General features: G+C 40.0%; 1 protein-coding gene and 1 long non-coding RNA gene across 8 annotated transcripts in view; one reads left to right on the plus strand and one right to left on the minus strand.

Moving 5' to 3' along the window:
- Positions 1-19,783, plus strand: part of LOC126503159 (uncharacterized) — a 1,076,305-nt gene that overhangs the window by 806,304 nt on the left and 250,218 nt on the right. The window lies entirely within an intron of this gene.
- Fbxl3 (F-box and leucine rich repeat protein 3) lies at positions 100-18,433 on the minus strand. Of its 6 annotated transcripts, none has more exons than XM_050144702.1 (7): positions 18,140-18,433; positions 13,896-14,244; positions 12,752-12,799; positions 10,853-10,975; positions 7,339-7,510; positions 1,942-2,581; positions 100-695 (listed from the first exon to the last, which is right to left on the minus strand). In XM_050144702.1, exons 2-7 carry the CDS (start codon positions 14,241-14,243, stop codon positions 644-646), a joined length of 1,383 nt encoding a protein of 460 aa, XP_050000659.1. In that variant the 5' UTR covers position 14,244; positions 18,140-18,433; the 3' UTR covers positions 100-643. The 6 variants fall into 6 exon arrangements, with proteins under 6 accessions (XP_050000659.1, XP_050000655.1, XP_050000657.1 ...); XM_050144698.1 differs by lacking the exon at positions 18,140-18,433 and adding an exon at positions 17,739-17,893; XM_050144700.1 differs by lacking the exon at positions 18,140-18,433 and adding an exon at positions 17,739-17,891 and having other exon boundaries at positions 100-2,581.

The following is a 19,783-nucleotide window of genomic DNA, read 5'->3' on the forward strand; positions in this document are numbered from 1 at the left end:
GCGTTTAAACACTTATCAAATAATACATATGAAGCTAAAATTCATAACTTTATAATGTGTATTTGATTAGTTCCTTAAGGTTATAAAAATACAACAGCATTAGTAACTATCTTTATTCTCAAATTGATAAAACCATTTAACATATATTTTACAGTATAAACAAATTAAGTGCTATGCATTTTGCTTATAAAGTGACTTAAAGTATTCAAGCATGTAATTGAATTTTACAAAAAGTAAGTTTTCAAATAAAGCTTTGGTTAGTAAAACTGATTATATACCGTCAAATCCATTTTCCAAAGTTGCTCAAAAAAATTTAAAAAAACCAAAACACCTAACACAGGTATTTCCTGTACATATAGTCAAAGTTTTTTACTATTTAGGAAGAGGGAGATATTCTAATAGCTGCTTTTACTGCTGAGCTCTGGTCAGTCTTTCTTTTCATCCATATGTAGCTGAAAAATATCATTTTTGGAAAGCATAAATTGTGTAGAAAACCACATTTTGTTTTATTCTCAAGAAGTTCACCTGTTTTTAAGACTGTTAGCTTCTGTAACTATCAGGGTTCTCTCAAAGGTTGCACTACTAAAGAGAGCCATGTCAGGCATTGAAGTATTCTGCTGGAGTAAATCACTTCTAGTTTCTCTCAGGAGAGACATCTCCTGCACGAGTGCCTAGAATCCAAGCTCATAAAGTACCTGAAAAAAAAAACTATATATGACCAAAACTTACTATTTTTTACACTCTGATAGAATTTATCTTTATTCATATGAAAGTAGTATGAAAAGCTACATAACTTAAATATAAAATACCAGTTTCAACCAGATTAACAATCACAAAACTGCAGATATTTTTAAAATGTTCCAGTTTACTGAGTAATATTTACTCAAAAATTATTCTGAACTTATATATATATATTTATATATCTTTTAAATTTAGTGTCTGAACTGTACAGATACTCCTTTTGATTTTGAAAGTTATATTTATTTTAGCTATGTAATTCCAAAATTAAAGCATAAGCCATCACTAAAATTCACTGGAGATTAATATTCTTTTATGAAAACTATTCATAAACAATTCATAAAGTTCTACCTTTAATTATTTCAATTTGGTTTTTAAGTGGGATTTTTGTTTAAATTGTGTAATAGTTAAAACTAGTTTAAACAAAGATTAAAAAAAGATTAAAGCATTCCTTTACATACAATGCCTCAGGCACCACAACATTAATAATATAACAGAAAAGAGCTCACATGGTTTAGCATATTACACAGAAAACCTAAGGTTCATACAAAACTACTACTACCTCTCTATTCCACTGGTTCCTTTAGAGTAATCCTGGCTGTGTGCCATCCTCAACGACCACTGCCACATTCAGAGTTCTAAATACTCTGATATTTATATCTTAATTTTTAAAACAGCTTCATAATATCTGAAACCGTTTAACCAACCTCCTATGAGCTATACCATACATTTCTCTCACAAAATGCTCACTTTCCTGAGCTATATTAAACACCTTATAACAGGTGTATTTATAACTGAAGACCTAAAACGTCAAGTTTACATTTTTTTAAAAAAATGCATAGAGAACATCTCAGAAAACCTATTAGTATACTTCTTAGATATTAGAATATACATGTTGTTTCCTTCAGACTATGAATGATCTCACTTTCATATAACTTGATATTACTTTCAAATATGAAACCACACTTTAATTTTTAAACATTTGATTGTGATTAAGTTACAAAAAAGAAGTTACCTGACCCAAACTATAGGTCTTCCAACAAATATCATTCATTTTAAGCTCACCAAAGATATCAAATTTCTGTGCCACAAGATAGTAGAATTATATCAGAACTAGAGCAAATAAACTTTTATTATTATAATACATTTTCTTAAAATTAAGGTGCTATTTATTCATCATGCCCTATATCATGCAATCCTTACCAAGTAGGCATCATGTCTGGAAACCATACCCTGCCCAGATGCTTAGATACTTCCCAGTGAATCTGCTCCAAACTGTACTTCTGGTCAGGAATCAACACTTCTTCCATAATGGACAACTGAGACAGGCGGCCCCCACACATCTTCACAAACTCAACAAAGGCACTACATGAGACTTCACATTCCCCCAGCCCAATAGCTGACAAATTTTTGCAACGTTCTGCAATGCGAATCAACTCCTCATCCAGGGGCCGTAACCCGTTGGCACACACTACCAGTTCTACTAGTCTCGGGCAGGTCATGCCCACACGGCCAAGCACATCTTTGCTTACTGATCTCCCAAAGTAAAGATGAGTGGCAGGTATTTCATAACGGAAGAACGGGTCAAATTCTTCTTCGTATAAAAAAAAATACATCACTAAGTTCACTTTGGGTGAGTGTTTAATGAAGGCATCCCAGCTGCTCTTCTGAATGGTGTGAAAATGTGTCTGTCCGGGGTTCTCACTGACAACATCAATGCGCAGGTGTTCTAAGCGAACGTGCTTTTCAGAAGACAGTGCGAGCAACAACTCATCACTTAGCAAATGGTAGTTCAGGGCCAGTTCTCGTAAGCCATGACACTGATCAGCCACACAAAGAATACCTTGAAAGAAAAAAAGCCCAATTACTTATAAGATTTTGTACAATTTATCTGTTTAAATGTTTAATCAAGTCCTATAAAATAGCCGTATTTCCCTTTTCACTAATTAAACCAATTTTTAAAATTTTAGTTGTAATAATGAATTAGAAGTCACATCATATTGTTTATAATATAAAACCAATTCTTTATCTTTGTTGTTCATTTATAACTTAAGAAAACTATTTAATTGTCATTTTAAAAATATGCCATAACTAAGATTTATTCTAAAAATGTACAGTGTCATTTTTTGTTTGTTCCTTACCCATAACTCACTAGGTAGCCCAGGGTTGGCTCCAAGCTCATAGTCCTTTGGAGAGCCAGAAGTCATATTATATAAAAAAAAATCATTACACTAAACTTACAGTTTAAGAAAAATTCCACATTCAACTAGAACAGAGATGAGAATAGTTCCTGAAATTAAAAATGTAATCCTAATATAAATAGAATATTTACGTCAGAAAAAACATCAAATGGTTATAATTTAACAACTAATAGTACTAATAAGCTTGTCAAATTTCTAGAAAATATGAAAATATCACTCTTAAATGAGTCAAAGGTAACAATATGAGTTTTGAGCTCTAAGGAAAACAATTTTTTAAACATTTCCCATACTCAAGACATATTCACCCAAACTATTATTCTAGTAACAGACGACTTTACCAAAAATCAGTATTTGATCTCCAAAATGGCCTTTAAGAATTCTGCCCCAAAATGTCACTCTATCCAACATTCTATCCAGTTCTTACGTTTAGAAACAGGCAAGACTAACAAAACATACACATTTTCATTACTATTCCTTTCACAAGTTATGGGAGGTACTAAATATGTTTACCTACAAATAATAGGATTTGTAGGATCTAAATAGTATTTCTAGCTCAAAGCAGAAAGACAGCTAGCTAAAGACAGCAAAGCTAGAATACAAAAACGAACTGTAAGTTCGTACATCAAATAGCAGGGGGTGGTAGGTAAAACTACTGCTTAAGAAATCTAGATAGGTCCATCAATAAAGTACAGCCAGCAGTGGGTGAGAATGGGCAATGTAATCAGAAAAGGGACAAAGTGACCCACAAAGTAAGACTCAGCCCAAGGAGGAGGAAGAGACCTCTAGGTCACTACTTAAGTCACTGCAAATTCCTGTTCTTCTAACATTTAGAAAACTGCAGGCTGAGCGGTGGTGGCACACGCCTTTAATCCCAGCACTCGGGAGGCAGAGGCAGGCGGATTTCTATGAGTTCGAGACCAGCCTGGTCTACAAGAGCTAGTGCCAGGACAGCTAGGGCTGTTACACAGCGAAACCCTGTCTCGAAAAAAAAAAAAAAAAAAAAACTGCAAAGATGCAAATGAGAGAAACCACTGTAGCAGCTGGAGGTTATAACTCTCAAAATGCCCTTTCCCCTCAAAGATCTACTCCCTCGTCTCTGTGATCTGGCAGGTGATAGATACCCTGCCTATCTTGGTGCTGTGCTATATGGCACAACTGGCCTTATGAAATAACCTATATAGATACTCCTAATCTAACCATGAGCTCTTTTAGAAGCAGTTTACTCTTGGCCAGATGCAGAAGAGGAAGTTAAGAGTCAGAGAACAAATGGAACTCAAAATGTTAACTGCTAACTTTAAGACATGCAAGTTTTAGATCCATGTTAACAGTATCAAATGACTTTTTATACATAAAAAGTAAAACTAAGTAAGCAAGCATACTCTAGCAGGGACCACCCCCCACCACACAAAACAGTGAGGAAAGGAGATGTCAACCTCAAAACCACAAACTCACCCACAGTTAAGAGTGAACGAAAGTGGATTTTCCCTGGAGCTTCCAGATCGAGTCCAGCCTGACAGACAATGATTGTGGCCTAAGACTCTAAGCACAGAAGCCATCTGAGACTTGCCTACAACTCTGCCTTATAAACTGTGGGACTGATAATCAGGCATTAGTATAAGCTATTGCATATGTAATTAACTATGCAGCCAGAGACAGCTAATGCTTAGTTATGAGCATTTAAATACATAACAGCATAAGGACAAACACAAGTCAATAATAAAAAGACAATTTTAAAAATAAGCAAAAGAAAAATTATAGGCAAAAATCCAAATAGACATTTCTCCAAGAAGATATTCAAATGGCCACTAAGCACCTGAAAAATAAGTCACCAAAGAGCAGGGAATAGTAGCCCATGCTTTAATTCCAGCACTCAGGAAGCAGAGGGAGGTTCATCTCTGAGAGTTCAAGGCCAGCCTGATAAACACTGAGTTTTGGACCAGCCAGGGCTACATACAGAGAACCTGTCCAAAAAAAAAAAAAAAAAAAAAAAAAACCCAAAATTATCAAGAAAAGGCATCTAGGCATTATGGTTCATGCATGTAATCCCAGGAATTGGGAAGATAAGGGAGGAGGATCATCATGAGTTGAAAGCTAACCTCGTTTATATAACAGTAAGAGGCCTGAAAGGGTAGCAGCAGGGTCGGGGTGTCTGTGTGTAAATCAAAACCACGATGGTACTAGTATATACCAACTAGGATAGGTATAATGAAAAGGATAAAAAGCATCAGTAAAGATGTACAAAAAGTTTGTATGATGGCAATTCTCCACCTTCATCCTGTATTTTGGGTTTAATCATTTTTGTTCTGGAAACCAGCTATCATATTTTGTTTGGAACTCCCAGAATACATCTTTGTCTAATGAGGAAGCTATCTGTCCTAGAGCCAGTGTTTGACATGTAGGAGGACAGTTCCTCACGTGGGTAACAGCTACTACATGATGTGGCAACCCTATTATTAGCTATACACACCAAGAGAACCAATACAACCACACAAAAGTATGTGAATTTTCACATAAGCACTATCTGTTTTAATCAAAAGGTAAAAAACAACCCAAATATCCACCAACTGGTCAACAGTAAATGTGCTATAAACTTACAATGGGTTCTACATAGCAACAATAATGAAATTCTAATCAATTATATAGTAAAAACAACCTTGGAAAAAAAACAACCTTGAAAACATGCTAAATAACAGAAACCAGAAAGACAGACACACACGATACAATTCCATGTATAGGAACTACCCAGTTTAGAAAAATTGCAGAAAATGAAAATGCAATAGTGGTTGCCTAGGACTGGGTAGGATTGGATAGCTGAGTTTTTAGGGTGTGATAGCCAGGCTTCTCTTTGCTCATAATGACAATATTCTAAGATTCATAGTGATGATGATGTATACACTACTAGTCACCACACTAAAGGTCAATAATTGTCTATTTTACATGAATTATAAATTATATGGTTCACAAATCCTTTTTCAATAAAAGTTTTATGAAGATGATATATTAATGAGTATAGGTAAAACAATTTCTAAAGACTGTTGTACAAGACACAGTGTAAAGGAAGGTCAAAACAAATAACCCCAGCCCCTCAGTGCTCACAGCCCATAGGACCTGTGAGTAAAGAACAAACAAGCTGGCAGAGGTCAGGACACAAAGGACCTTGAACACTATAAAGCTACAGAAGATGGCTCTCAGCCTCATCAGACAATAAAATGTGATCAAGGTCACACAGAAAATAGTTGCCAAAGTCTATTTTGTAATGTTTTCAGTGATTATCTAGAGACTGAGACAAGTAGGTAAACACAACAGTAGGCCTAGCTATGCCATCACCAAGACCCTCCTTCCTTGTGGGTGGTCTTGGAGAAACCCAGTGTTCTCTATTCAACAGTAAGTCATTTCTTTGGGGGAAATTCAAACCTTTTTTATGGCAAGAAAGTAAAACAAACACAGAAAGACTTTGCTGAACAACACAGATACAGGCAGGGAGGGATTCAAAAGTGGGAGACGTCAACAATGAAGCCCATTCATTCAACAAGTATGAAAACCATGTTTACACTTACTTTTCAGTACAAACCACTTGTGATTTAAACAACCTCAAAATGGACAATGCACTAATAGTTAGAAAGTTCTACATAAAAGTAGTTGAAAAGACCTTTTATAATGTTATTTCTAAAATCTAAGTTTTAAAGAGCACTCTCAGAAAGGCAATCAGACTTCCTTACACCTCTTCTACCCTACTAGTGGGAATTTGAGACTGTTCTGACCCAATACCCTGGAGCTCAAGTACAGTTGTTGCCTTGTGGTTTCCATGTGAAACTGTCTCTCAGAAACTCATGTTTGAACATTTGGTCCCCAGCTGTTAGTGCTGGTTTGGAAGGCTGTGGAACTCTCAGGACCGGAGCCTGGTTGGAGGAAATGAGTCACTGGGGTAAGGCCTGAGGTCTTACAGATGGGCCCCATTTCACCTATGCTTCCAAACTGCAGATGAGGTGAGACCAGCTACTTCATGCTCCTGCACCACACCTTCCTCACCAGACTGACCAGCACCCTCCAACTGTGAGCGAAATTAGACTCTTCATTCATCCTTAGGCTGCTTATCAGATATTCTGCCCCAGCAAAAAGTGGCTAAAAAAAGCTCCCCCCCTTTCTCATTTCATCCATTTTCTAGCACATATTGTACTCAATTTCCACATAAAACAATTCGAAAATAGAATGAAAATCAGTCTATGGTGGACTGCTGCAGATACTGTCCTATTTTTATTAGGACACTGAATATTTTCATGTGGAGGAAGAAGATACAGTTAATTCATTTACAAGCTCACTAACAGAATTACTAAACAATTTTCTTAATTTGAAAAGCAATATAGTTTACTAAAATATGTCTGATAAAGACATGACATACCTGCTGGAGAGACATGAGGACAGCTGCTCATTTTTAGCAGCTTGAGTGTGTCACTGTTGTTGGCCACTAGCACTTTAAGGGACGGATCGTCTACTGGGGTGTCATCTATCTTAAGTGAGGACAGGGATTTGGAGTTTACAAACACAACTGTCAGTGCAGAGATAAAGTGAGACTGAAAGACAAAAGGTTAAAACACTGGTTCAGTTCCTTAGCAATGGCATCTTACAAGGTTTCCTTACAGCACTAGGCATGGCGCTCTGTTCTGAATGAAGAATTTCAGAACCATAAAAGGCAGCACCCCGCATGAAGTTACCAAAGCACAGTCATAGAGACTAATTTCCATCTCTGAGAAGAGCCTTTGGACCTGTGGGAGAAAATGTCACTGCAGGCCTCAGACTATTTCTAAATCACAGCAACCTCAGTGAGAGCAAAAGGACCTGGAACCAGACTAAGAGTCTCCCTCCAACATGCCACCGTATTTGGAAGCTAATGTCCTGTACACTGCACTACACGGGAAAGAACAAAAACATAGAAATTAGTGATAAAATCAAGACTGAGGTCAATCAGCTCAAAGTTCTAACTCAACTGGACCAGGAAGCACATACAAAAACAAGCAAGAATCATTTAAAAACCCCAAATTTATAACCCTCTCAAAACACTGTATCTAAGATTCTCAAGACCTGATATTAATGTATTTTACTTATATTATATTTAACTTCTTATATACAATGAAGAGATCTACCTGATCAAAAAAATTCTTAAGAAAACAAGGATTACAGCACATTTAAAGTACATGACTTTGAGAATCAGAGCTAAAATAAGCTATAATCAATGGGCAAATACTTAGGGAAAGGGGAAAAAAGACCAATACAACACATGTCTATAGAACCAACCTCACCCTGAACCTACCTTAATAGAAACTCCACAGCAGTGTCAGAGGACGAAGTCATGCTAACAGACAATGAAGTACAAGGAAATACTACCTCCTTGGTCACAATCCTTAACTTGCTTTCTGCCTTACTGCATCTAAACAACTGATTTCCAAAATTTTGGTTAAATAACTTATTCATTAACATCACAGTATCTTCATGTCAAACTCAACTACATCTTCCACGATCACAGTTCTTTATTAGCAAGCCCATGGCTGCATGCTAACTTCTTTCCTCATTGTCCTGATTTAGCTATGGTCACATATATTCTTCTATTTTCTCTTCTGTTCAGGATAGCCAAAGTATAGGAACACCTTATTTCAATCCTTTCTACAAAAAAAAAAAAAAAAGAAAAAAGAAAAAAGAAAAAAATGCAAAAAGGACAATGAGCATTTGAGGCAGTTCCAGCTACATCAACATTTCTTAAATTAGCTCTACAAATATGCACACTGAGAGCCCCAGATAATAAAAAAATCAAATTATGTTTAACATGCTTTATAATATAATTTACTCTATATATACCACAATTTCAAAAATATAGTATGGCAGGTATGTAAAATATCAACTCAGAGCATTTCCTTTCCCTTGAGCTTGAAGCAGATGGCACTACACTGTATGTAACTCATTTCCTAACGCAAGGCCCTTGGGCAGTCTCTGGACTGTAGACGACTTGGCTTCATCCACATTTAGAACAGGAGTAAGAGTCGGAAATCTATGCACAGCTAGATCCAAGTTACTGGGACTTGACTGGTGTACTTAATAATCTTAAATGTTAGCCAGAGTCTCATTTTCCTTTTTAACTTATGAGAAAACATTCCAAATTAAAACATACAAAATTAATGGAACTTAAAATCAAACAGAGGTTTTGAAATCACAGTATTTCATTTGGTTCTGTTACTCAATTGCAACAGTCACCTAGAGTTACAATTCACATTAAATATTCCTTCCTGAAGTACTCTAGCAAAATGAACTGGGAGATAAGTCTACATATTTTGGTGCTGGACACATGGCTCATCAGTTAGGCGCACTAGCTGCTCTTCCAGAGGACCCAGGTTCAGTTCCCAGCACCCACAAGGCAGTTCACAACTGTGTGCAACTCCAGTTCTTGGGACCTGATGTGTTCTCTGATCTCCATGGGTACCAGGCACATAAATGGCACCCATCCTTCCTCTCACACACATAAAACTAAAATTAATCTTTTTTTAACCTACATATCATATATGTATACTTTTTAAAAAGTATAAAGTATACTTTGTGGTATACTTTAAAAAAAAACCTTCTTCAAATTATTGCTGTTAGCTAGTCTGACTATGCAGCTCAGTGGTAGGACACTGGTAAGGTATAATTCTCAGTGCCCCCCCCCCTCACATACACACACACACAATTATTGGATACTAACCTACTGAGCATTAGCAAGCTAGACTGCAGCTTTTATCAACTGGCCTTTCTCAGGAGGTATTCTGATAATTTTTCTGTCTCAAAGAGAAGAGTTGTAGGCTAAGATAGCTCAACTGGTAAGATCACAAGCCTGACAACCCAAGTTGGTGCATACCTTTAATTCTAGCTAGCGAGGCTTACCAAATGAGACCCTGTCCCGATTTCCACACATGTACACACACACACACACACACACACACACACACACACACACACACCAACTTTATGCAAAAAAAAGTTTAAAAAGAACAGTTGTATGGTAGAGACTAGTCTTCGATTATGTATAAGACTAACACAAACAGCTAAATCCTCCTAAGAATAAACGGTCTAAAATAAAATCTGTAAGACAGTTCAAGGTATGCTGACATTAACTTTCCTCAAAAATACTCTTTGCATTACATTTACCAGAAGTGTGTACATAATAAGCGGGCCCTACTTGCGCAATACTAGCATTCTCTACTTTTGACTTTTAATTTCAACAACCCGTTCTAAGGCTCAGGAAGAAGCGTCCATAGTTCTCTTTGGTTCAGGCAGGGTCATTAGTCTATTTCACGTCTTTCAGCACTTCCACTAGCTAGACAATCTTCTGTAAACTCACTCTTTAGCTGTACCAATGAAGAACAAAGTAATGCTTGACAGCATGTTTTACTGTTGCTGGAGAGATGGCTCAGCAGTTAAAAGTACTTGCTGCTCTAGCAAAGGACCTAGGTTTGGTTACCGGGACCCACATGGCAGCCTAACTGCCTGCAATTCCAGGTTCTAGGGGATCTGACAACCTCTTCTGGCATCCTCAGGCGTCAGACACACATGACGTGCACATACTTACATGCAAATATAACACTCATACACATGAAAAAAAATTTGTTTTGGATTTTTGAGACAGGATTTCTTTGTGTTGTAGTCCTAGCTGTCATGAAACTTGCTCTGAAGACCAGGCTGGCCTCGAACTCACAGAGATCTGCTTGCCTCTGCTTCCCATTAAAAACTCTTTAAAAGCATATTTTAAATACTATTTTTCAACACTGTAAACAGAAGCCAGATTCCATTACACATATTGCTTTGCTACCCTTTCACTGTTAATACCAACAATGCTGGGGGCTTTCACTGGAATGCTCTGCAAAAGGGAATAAGACAAAGGCAGCAGATACCTTTGGTAGATCCATAAAGCTTGGCCGAGCAGTTGAAATGAGTCCAAGTGTCTTTAAAGAGCAGTTCACAAGCTGGGACAGTATATCACAAGCTGCTTCGGCCGACTCTTTGCTGCTGTCCACCTTAGAAAGGAAACAGGTCTTACTCACGGGAGAGCCACATTCTCTTTGAATAGCTTACTTTTATAAAGGCAAGACATATAGTTATTACTTCAGTGCATTATCATGTAAAGGACATTTATCTTTAATCATCTCTCCCCCAAAACCTCAGTCTAATTTTCACAACAGAGTTCACTATAATTCATATGTATATTTATTTATTCAGTGCTGAACTAAAAGACTAAGTTGATTCATTTCAAAGTAACTGTACAAAATCAATCAATTTTGTCTTTAATAATTTTTACTTGATAAAATCAAACAACACATGTAAACAGTGTCTAAGATGAACAGTTTCAGGTCACCTGAAGAAACTAATGTCACTGAGAATTTTTAAATTAACCGCACAACCTGAAATTCTTTAGTGTTTTAAATAGAAAGATTCATTAGAGTAAAACAAGGGTGTCCAACTAAACAAGCACAAAATAAACTGAACCAAAATAGAAGTAGCTGTTCGTATATATTGTGTTTAGACATTTCTTGAAGAAAAAAAAAATAATATGACCAAACACATGGAAGGGGTAAAAGTTAGGTTTTTTTTCCTAGACTAAACATGTTAAATACATTACTTTTATTTCCAAATAAATATGTGTTTTACTGCATCCCAAAGGTGCTCTTCAATGCCATAGTCTGTGAAAGAAATGTACCAATTGTAGCTCTCAAAATGTGGTTCCCAGACCACATGAAAATAACCCGAGTACTGGAGACATGCAAATTCTTATGCCTAAACCAAATCATCTGAATTACACGCTGTAAGTGGGACTGCCGAGCTCTCCCTTGACACCCCCCTTGGTGAGTAAACTGAGCACAGTCTGAGAGCACTGTTGGACTAATAACCCTGACTAAGTTCTCTTCAACCTAAAGTGTCCACTTAACTCTTACTAGGTCAGGATAATCCCTGCAGTGTGCTTGCTTTCTACATTAGAAGTTACTTCCTCAGACATATACATCCCTAACAAAAACGTTAAATTTAGCACAGATGGTTCTGTGAGCTCTGTAAGTTGGGTGGGTATACCTGAGCTGTCACAGCACTCTAAGAGGCTGTAAGCTAAACTCCAAGAACCCAACTAGCATACTGGACAGAACCATCTTTCCGATCTCTAGATCCTCTGTCCACATAGCTGCCATTAAAACACTCTAAGGCATCTCAGGGATGACTAAATCCCAAGAGAAAGCACTTCAGGTTCCTCTCTGGAGGGGTGGTGAGGAGGTCCTCACTTTTGTTTGCTTGAATCCTACCCCATGTCAAACAAACGCTACACCCAATTGGAATTTTAGGCAAACAAAAAAATAATTTGTATCAGTAAGTGTATCCCATTGTCTGGGATGCATCTACACTAAAAATTATCAAAGAAGTCTAGTAAACTTGAAATTAACAAGGCATCTTTTTTCCCCCCTCTTGAAATAGGCTCTTGCTAAATATCTCTGGTTAGTCTTAAACTCACTACATAGCCCAGGATGGTCTTAACAGGTATTTCATTATTTTTTTTCTTTTTGGCTATAATTGGCAATCCTATCTAACGTAGTACTTGTATGACCAGTCTGTGCAATCACTTCTATTACCAAGTTCTTACAAGGAAGATAGATAGCATTTAGAGACAGCATGAAAGTTTGGGTTAAGACCACACAATTAGTACAGATTTAACCTGCCCCTTTAGTAAATAGGGCAAATCAGGCAATTCTATGCTTTTACTGTAGCTTTTTAGGTTTTGTTTTTAACATTTTTAAGACAGAAGGCCTTACCATATATAGTCCAGGGAGGCCTCCAATTGTTGATTCTCTTTCCTCAGACTCTCCATGTGTGAGATACATGTGTAAGTCACCATGCCCAACAATAATTATCAGTTGTTAAAGAAAAATAATCTATAGTGTCAAGGATTCAGCGAACATCCCGTATTTCTTTATTTATCTCAAAATACAACTTGCTAAACCCTTGTTCTCACACACGCTACTATGATTTCATGTAATGCTCTTCAGATCTCACAACCCACCTTCCTTCACTCATTTCACCCTCACTCGGGTTTACACGTCCCCTGTAACACTGAAATGAAGCAAACAGCTCGCTTACGTTTTCCATTAATCCTCTTGTTTTCCTCTAATATATACTCAAACTAGTTAGTTCCGATACCATCTTTAAAGGTTTTTTTTAAGATAAAAGTGCATCAGAATAACAAACACTTGATGGGTGGTGGTGACACACATCTTTAACACCAGCACTCCTGAGGCAGAGGCAGATGGATTTTTGAGTTCGAGGCCAGCCTGTTCTACAAAGTGAGTTCCAAGACAGCCAGGGCTACACCGAGAGACCCTGTCTCAAAACAAAAATGAAACAAAAGCAATACTCACTAGTAGACATAAACAGCAAGTGAATGCTGCTCAATAATCATCCCCAAATGCAATGGTTCCCAGCCTTCTTAATGCTGCCACACTCTATCAGGTCCTCATGTTGTGCTGACCCCCAACAGTAAAATTATTTCACTGCCACTTCAATGTTATGAACTGCAATGTATGTATCTGATAAGCAGGATATCTGATATGGGACCCCCAAAGAGGTCTCAACTCAGAGGCTGAAGACCACTTTTTTGTTGTATGTTTGCCTTTCCTCGAGTTTGTTGCCAACTACGTACTGTTAATTTAAAACTTAGTCAACTTATGTTTACTTAGTGGCTGCTTTTGCTCATTTAAGTAATAAATTGTAAAGGAGTATTTTAGTTCCAGTGAATATTAAAAATTATTCTCAATGGCTTCTAAGGTGTGCAATAATTTTAAAACTTAAAGCGCTTTATCTAAAAAGTCAAATATTTTAAAGATATAAGAAGCTGTATTGGTTAGGACATTAAAGCCATTAAAACACTTGTATTTTTCACAGAAGGAGTGAAAGCATTACCTTGAAGCTGACATACTGGAGATGGTTTGAATGCCTTTTAATAATCTGTTTGATCAGCTCAGGATGTGTAGCTTTCAAGTAAGATGTAGCTGGTTGATTCAGTTCAAATTCAAAACACCTCCACAAGTCAGGCATGTGAAATACCTGATTCCAGTTCCGGCACACTTGTGAAGCATGGGCCCGGTCAAGAAGAGGCAAATACTTAAAAATTTGGAGGATAATGTCCTGCAGAAGGTTACCCCAATCACAAGGTTGAGAACGTTCATGTGCAGTCCTCAGTTTCTTAGCTTTCTCTGCAGTGCCTTCTTCAGGTGAATCAAGGTCACTATCTCTTCCTCCTCGTTTCATCCTATTTAGAAAAATCCATCATTTTTTCCCGTCTTATTTAACTTTTAATCACAAATTCATTTTCTATCACTGAGACGTATTTGTATTTGGATGGTTAAACAGAAAAATGCACAAAAAACTGAACCAACAATCCAAGGAGAATATAAAAATACAATGAAAACTGCTGGTGAAGATGAACATCCCTGAGGTGATTTCCAATACTTACATTTAAACACTACTTATATGACTTAAGTAAACCACAAAATTCGAATTCAAGAGTTGTAGTCCACTACTTAAAGTGACTATAAAAGAGCCTAGAGTGGTACTTTCCAAATTCGTCAGTCACCCAAGGATAACTATATTTGCGTTTTTAAATCTGAGGTGGATCACGGTCCCCACGCACCTCTAAAGGATGAAAGGTAAGCAGTCCAGAGATCTGCACTTGCGGCCTGTGACATAACAAGGGGTACCGCTGCTACACACATCCAACCTCTACTTAACGTAAGTAAACCTGGGCTCAGAGTACAGTCCAACTTCTTTAATAGTTTTTTAATTTTGTATATAGTGTTCTGTCTGCATGTATGTGGTTGCTGGGAATTGAACTCAGGACCTCTGGAAGAGCACCCAGTGCTCCTGACCTCTGAGCCATCTCTCCAGCCTGAGTACAGTCCAATGTTAAAGCCCTTGTCTTATATTCCAGGCCTGAACTCAACCTGTAGCGGCATTAATTAATAAAGCAGTCTACCTTGCCTATGCGCAGTTCCAGCTCCCCCAACACATTTCTGCCACTCATCTTTCCTGTCTTGTCGTTTTCTTTCTTTTTTTCTGAATGACACCTCCATGTTTTTTCTAGGTATTTTTACCCACTCCATTCCATTTGCTTCTTGGTCTTGGCTCCCTAGGTTTGAATCTTAGCTCCACTTCTAACTAATTCTATGGCTATGGATAAATTCCAAGACTGTCAGATGCTTCAGTTTGTAAAAGATTCAGGGCTCTTACGAGGAATGAAATATTAGAGCTTTTGAAAGGAGAGCCAATTGATCTGTTTAGAAAAACAATCCAGTAGGAAAGCTATCACATGATTCAGTAGAAAAAAGTGATGCCCCCACCCCCGCCCAATACGAGGAACAATTTAATTTTAACTTTCAAATAAGGGGGCAGGGAGTAGTGGTGTACAGAAACTCCGGAAGGAGCTCCACTAACTTAGCATAAAACGAGCAGTGGGACTACAGGAAATTTCCCCATCTGCTTTTTTTCTTTCTACGTTATATACAGTTATTTCTGGTCATTATTATAATGTAACCGAAGTTTTAAAGGACACATTGTGATTGGTTAGTTGACTAAGTATACTGCACTCTATACTAACACGAACCACTTGTTAGAGCTATTATATGGTCTCGGACCTACAGTGCTTTGCTTTTAGACAGCAGTTCTGACAAGGCACTGGTCCAAATAAGACTCACAGGGATTGTGACTCCAACTAACTAGTGACAAACAACACATATGACTTTCTTAATCCTCTGTTCAATGGAGGATGTGCATATGTACAGACTTTCCCTTCTAGCCGCTGCAAACTCTGTGCAAAGGACTGTGGGCTGGAGAGCAAACAGAATGGCGGAGGGCATGATCTTACACCAGGTCAGTGCAGGCGACCAAAACCGGTAACAGAAGAACTGTCTGTTTCTGTGTTCCTGCACCTGACTATATGCACACACACAAAAACGGCTTATTCATGAGTAGAAAGAGAATCCAGAAAACAAAATGACAGAGGTGACAAGATGACTTTATGGAAGACTAACTTATTTATGAATCTAAAAATAGATTTTGTAAGTGTGTTCAGAGCAAGGTTAGAATAATCTACAGGACCGCCTTAGAAACAAGCACCACCAATAAACATGTCGCACTAGAGGTTAGCCTGTCATTATGACCCATTTTCCCACTTTAACTCACCCTGAAGGCTTAACTTTAATTTTAGCATTTTAATTTGGGTCAAAGAAACAGAATTTGCTACCAAGGACTTTCTTATTCCCCAAATCTACTCAGAATTTGAGCTGCGGAGATCCAGAGAAAAATGAAACAATTGTTCCTCTGTCCACAAAGGACGCTTCGCTGCTTCTGCAGAAATCTTCCCATGCCAGAACTTGGAACAGAAATAGTTCATTTTACTGTCAAGTATACAGATTCAAAACCAAAACTAACAAAAATGTCAGCCTTACAATAATTTAATCCTAAGATTCTACAGTTTTTATTTGAGGCAGGGCCTTGCCCTGTAATCCTGGCTGGCCTTAAAATCCGAGATCCACTGCCTCTGCCTCCCCACACAGTGCTGGTCTAATGAAGTGTATTTCAGCACAGCTCCACGTCTGGGTGGAGTCAGAAAGGACAATATACAATCACCCAACACCAGGTAACAGTATTCTAAATACTGCTCTTGACTGAAATATAAACGGAATACATAGATCACCAAAGTATGTATTTAGTACTTAGTAGTTTATGAATAGCTAAAAAGTCTATGGACTGTCAAAGGCATTATGAAATTAATGTCAAATCTTATGAAGCAATACAAAAATAAAAGGCCAATTGCTAAAATGTCCTATGCACTATTCTCATTTAGGCACGAAAATAACATTCGTGAATGAACACGTAAAGTTTGAAATATCATTTTTCAAAGTTGGCCCTTTCAGTTGAAAACTTCCAATGCCTTTTATTTTAACTATCTACACACGAAGCTCTGCTATGCAGACAGTTGAACAATTCAGAGCATTCACTAATATAAACTAATTTACAGCAATGGGTTTTATACTGCTTGCTTCTTGTCCAAGAGAAAGTGCTTTCTACGTCTAGGAGGGAGTGTGGTGTACCAAAACAGGACACTAAGTGTCAGTGAGATTTTCTAGGACGGAAAACCTGGACTTTGGCAGTTTTGATTTACTGTAGTGTTTCAGGAACCCAGCAAATACAACCCCAGTGGCAGGACCGTCCGCTGGTATTTGTGTCAAGTGCCAAAGAAGCAACCTAATGAAGGAAACCTACAAACTAGTTGAGCGGCACCCGGAATTAGTGAGCCAATCAAACATTCCCAAAATCGGCAACAAAGAGTCAAAAGTTTTCTCGGTGTCCCAGACACTTACATACACTGGGCGTGAAGTAATTAAAGACTCCACTTGTACTCAAGCTTTGAAAGTCTGGTTTGGCATAATTTCCAGAACGTCCTATGTTTTGCTTTGGATAGAAGGAAACCTAACACACATTCTTTGGCTAAAATACAAGAATTGAACGATAGAAGAGAGACTCTCAGAACGGTGAGCTCAGTGGAGATACAGACAACCAGGAGAGGACTTATAGACGGACCTTACCGGGGGTGGGCAAACATAACCCGGACTGGGTTAAGAGTTTAGTTACAGATAGTTTTCTAAAGAGCTCAGAGAAATTTTAAAAGTTACCCTTTTCACGTAAGAAAACCACCTGGGCCACTGGCACAGACACCATTAGCCACAAAGCGCCTCCTGCTCTCACCTCTCGGCTCGGAGATGCACAAACCCCACTGCCTCCGGGAGCCGGTCTGCAGCTCGCCCGAAGAGGCTGCACCGTAGTTGGCCAAGTTTTCCACTTGGCCGCCCAGCGTGGGCGCTGCCGCCTCCCGAGCCTGGCTCTCCCTGATACTTCTCGGCACCCTACCCAGGCCCCCGGCTTTCCCGGCCCCCGGCTTTCCCAGCGCCCGCACCCGCTCTGCCGAGGGCGAGCCCGGCGGCGCCAGCCACCCAGCCCGGCCGCACGCCCCCGCGTGCGCGTGCACCGCGCCTTGTTGACAAGTCCCGAGGTCCCGGTCGCGCCCCGCCGGCCCGCGCGCGCCCCCGGCCGCCGCCGAACTCCCCGCCCGCCCGACTGCGGGTCGTGGCCCCGAACCCCCGCCGTACCTGCTGCCAGGGGCGGCTTCCCCCACACAGCACCCCGGGCTGCGCGGGCGGAGGCGGCGGCTCCCGCCGCTCTCACATGAGGCCTCCCGGGGCCCCCTCTCCGCGCTCCCGCCGCCGCGGCCCCCCACGCTCCGCCCGCATCCGAGACGCTGCTCCCGCGGCGGGCGCCGACGCGGCTCCACCTTGACGGCTCCGGCCGGCCGGGGGAAAAGCTTCCCTTCTCCGTTCCGCGCAGTCCGCGTCCTCCGCCTCGGCGCCTCCTCGTCGCCTCCTCGGACGCCCTCAGCCAGCCGCGGCCCAGTTACAGAATCCAAGATGGCGCCCGGGCCTCGCGGGTGCGCGCCTGCTCCTGCGCGTCTCCGCCCGAGGGGGCGGGCGCGCGCGGCCGGGGGCGGGGCAGGAGCGGGAGCGCGCGCCAGGGCGGCTCCAGCCTTCGGGACAGTCCCGGGAGAAGTTTTGTTTAGGGGCGGAGGGTGGGCGGGCAGCAGCTCGCTAAGTGGCACGGGCCTGTCTCTGGGTTCAAACCAGAAAATTTAGGTTGGTGGATTGGGTGCAGGAAAGGAGGGTGTGTTTGCAGCATCTGGACCCACCCCTCCCGGACGTAAACATCAGCTGACAGCGATCCACCTCCGCGAGGAGGGCGCGGCCTAGGGTGTCTCCAGGGCTGCAGTCTGCACGCCTAATAAATCAGCGTGGTTAACGCGATGATTGCAAATGGTTTCTTAAAACAATATTTGCACTTCCACTATTTTCCAAGACTATTCTTAATGATTCGTAACTTTTTCAAAACCACGTTTACTTATGAACTAGAACCTTGAAGTCTGAGAATATTTTTCTAAAATGCGCAGGGAAAGTGTAAAAAAGCAGATGGCTGGTTACAAGAAAACCCATGGTGGAGCGTTTTGCAAACCAAGGCGTCTTTTAAATGCTATTTGTCTTGTTTAAGAGTTTTTTTGTTGTGGTGGTGGTTTTTTTTTTTTTTTTTTCGAGACAGGGTTTCTCTGTGTAACAGCCTTAGCTCTCCTGGAACTAGCTCTTGTAGATCAGGCTGGCCTCGAACTCGCAGAGATCCGGCTGTCTCTGCCTCCTGAGTGCTGGGATTAAAGGCGTGTGCCCACTTCCTGGCTGATGCTGGATTTTCTTAAAATGAGAAAAGTTCACAGTTGCAAAACCTATATACGTGCCTTTGACTTTGTGTCTAAAGCAAATAACTCTACTTCTCTTCTCCTGCTCCTTCTCTCCCCCCCCCTTTCTTTTTTCTTTCTTTTGACAGGGTTACTCTGTGAAGCTTTGGAACCTATCCTGGAGCTCACTATGCCTTGATCCACCTGCCTCCGCCTCCCAAGTGCTGGGATTAAAAGTGTGTGCACCACCACCATCCAACTCTCCTTTCCTTAGCCTGGCTAGCTTGGAACTCGCAGAGATCTGCCAGCTTCTATGCACCCAGTGCTGAGGCTGAAGGAATGTGCCACCATGCCCAGTAAAAAAAAAATGCTGAATTTTAAGATGCTTTTATGCATTTGTTCTTTGTCATTTTATTAACTTTATTTTCATTTAGTTGTAGCTATGTGGTGTGTGTGTGTGTGTGTCCGCGCGCGCGCGCGCATGCGCGCGCGTGTGTACCGGTGCCTATGGAGTCCAGAA

This window comes from Alexandromys fortis, unplaced genomic scaffold (genome assembly GCF_014885135.2).
Source record: "Alexandromys fortis isolate MF-2015 unplaced genomic scaffold, M_Fortis_MF-2015_v1.1 scaffold_43, whole genome shotgun sequence".
Lineage (NCBI taxonomy): Eukaryota > Metazoa > Chordata > Mammalia > Rodentia > Cricetidae > Alexandromys > Alexandromys fortis.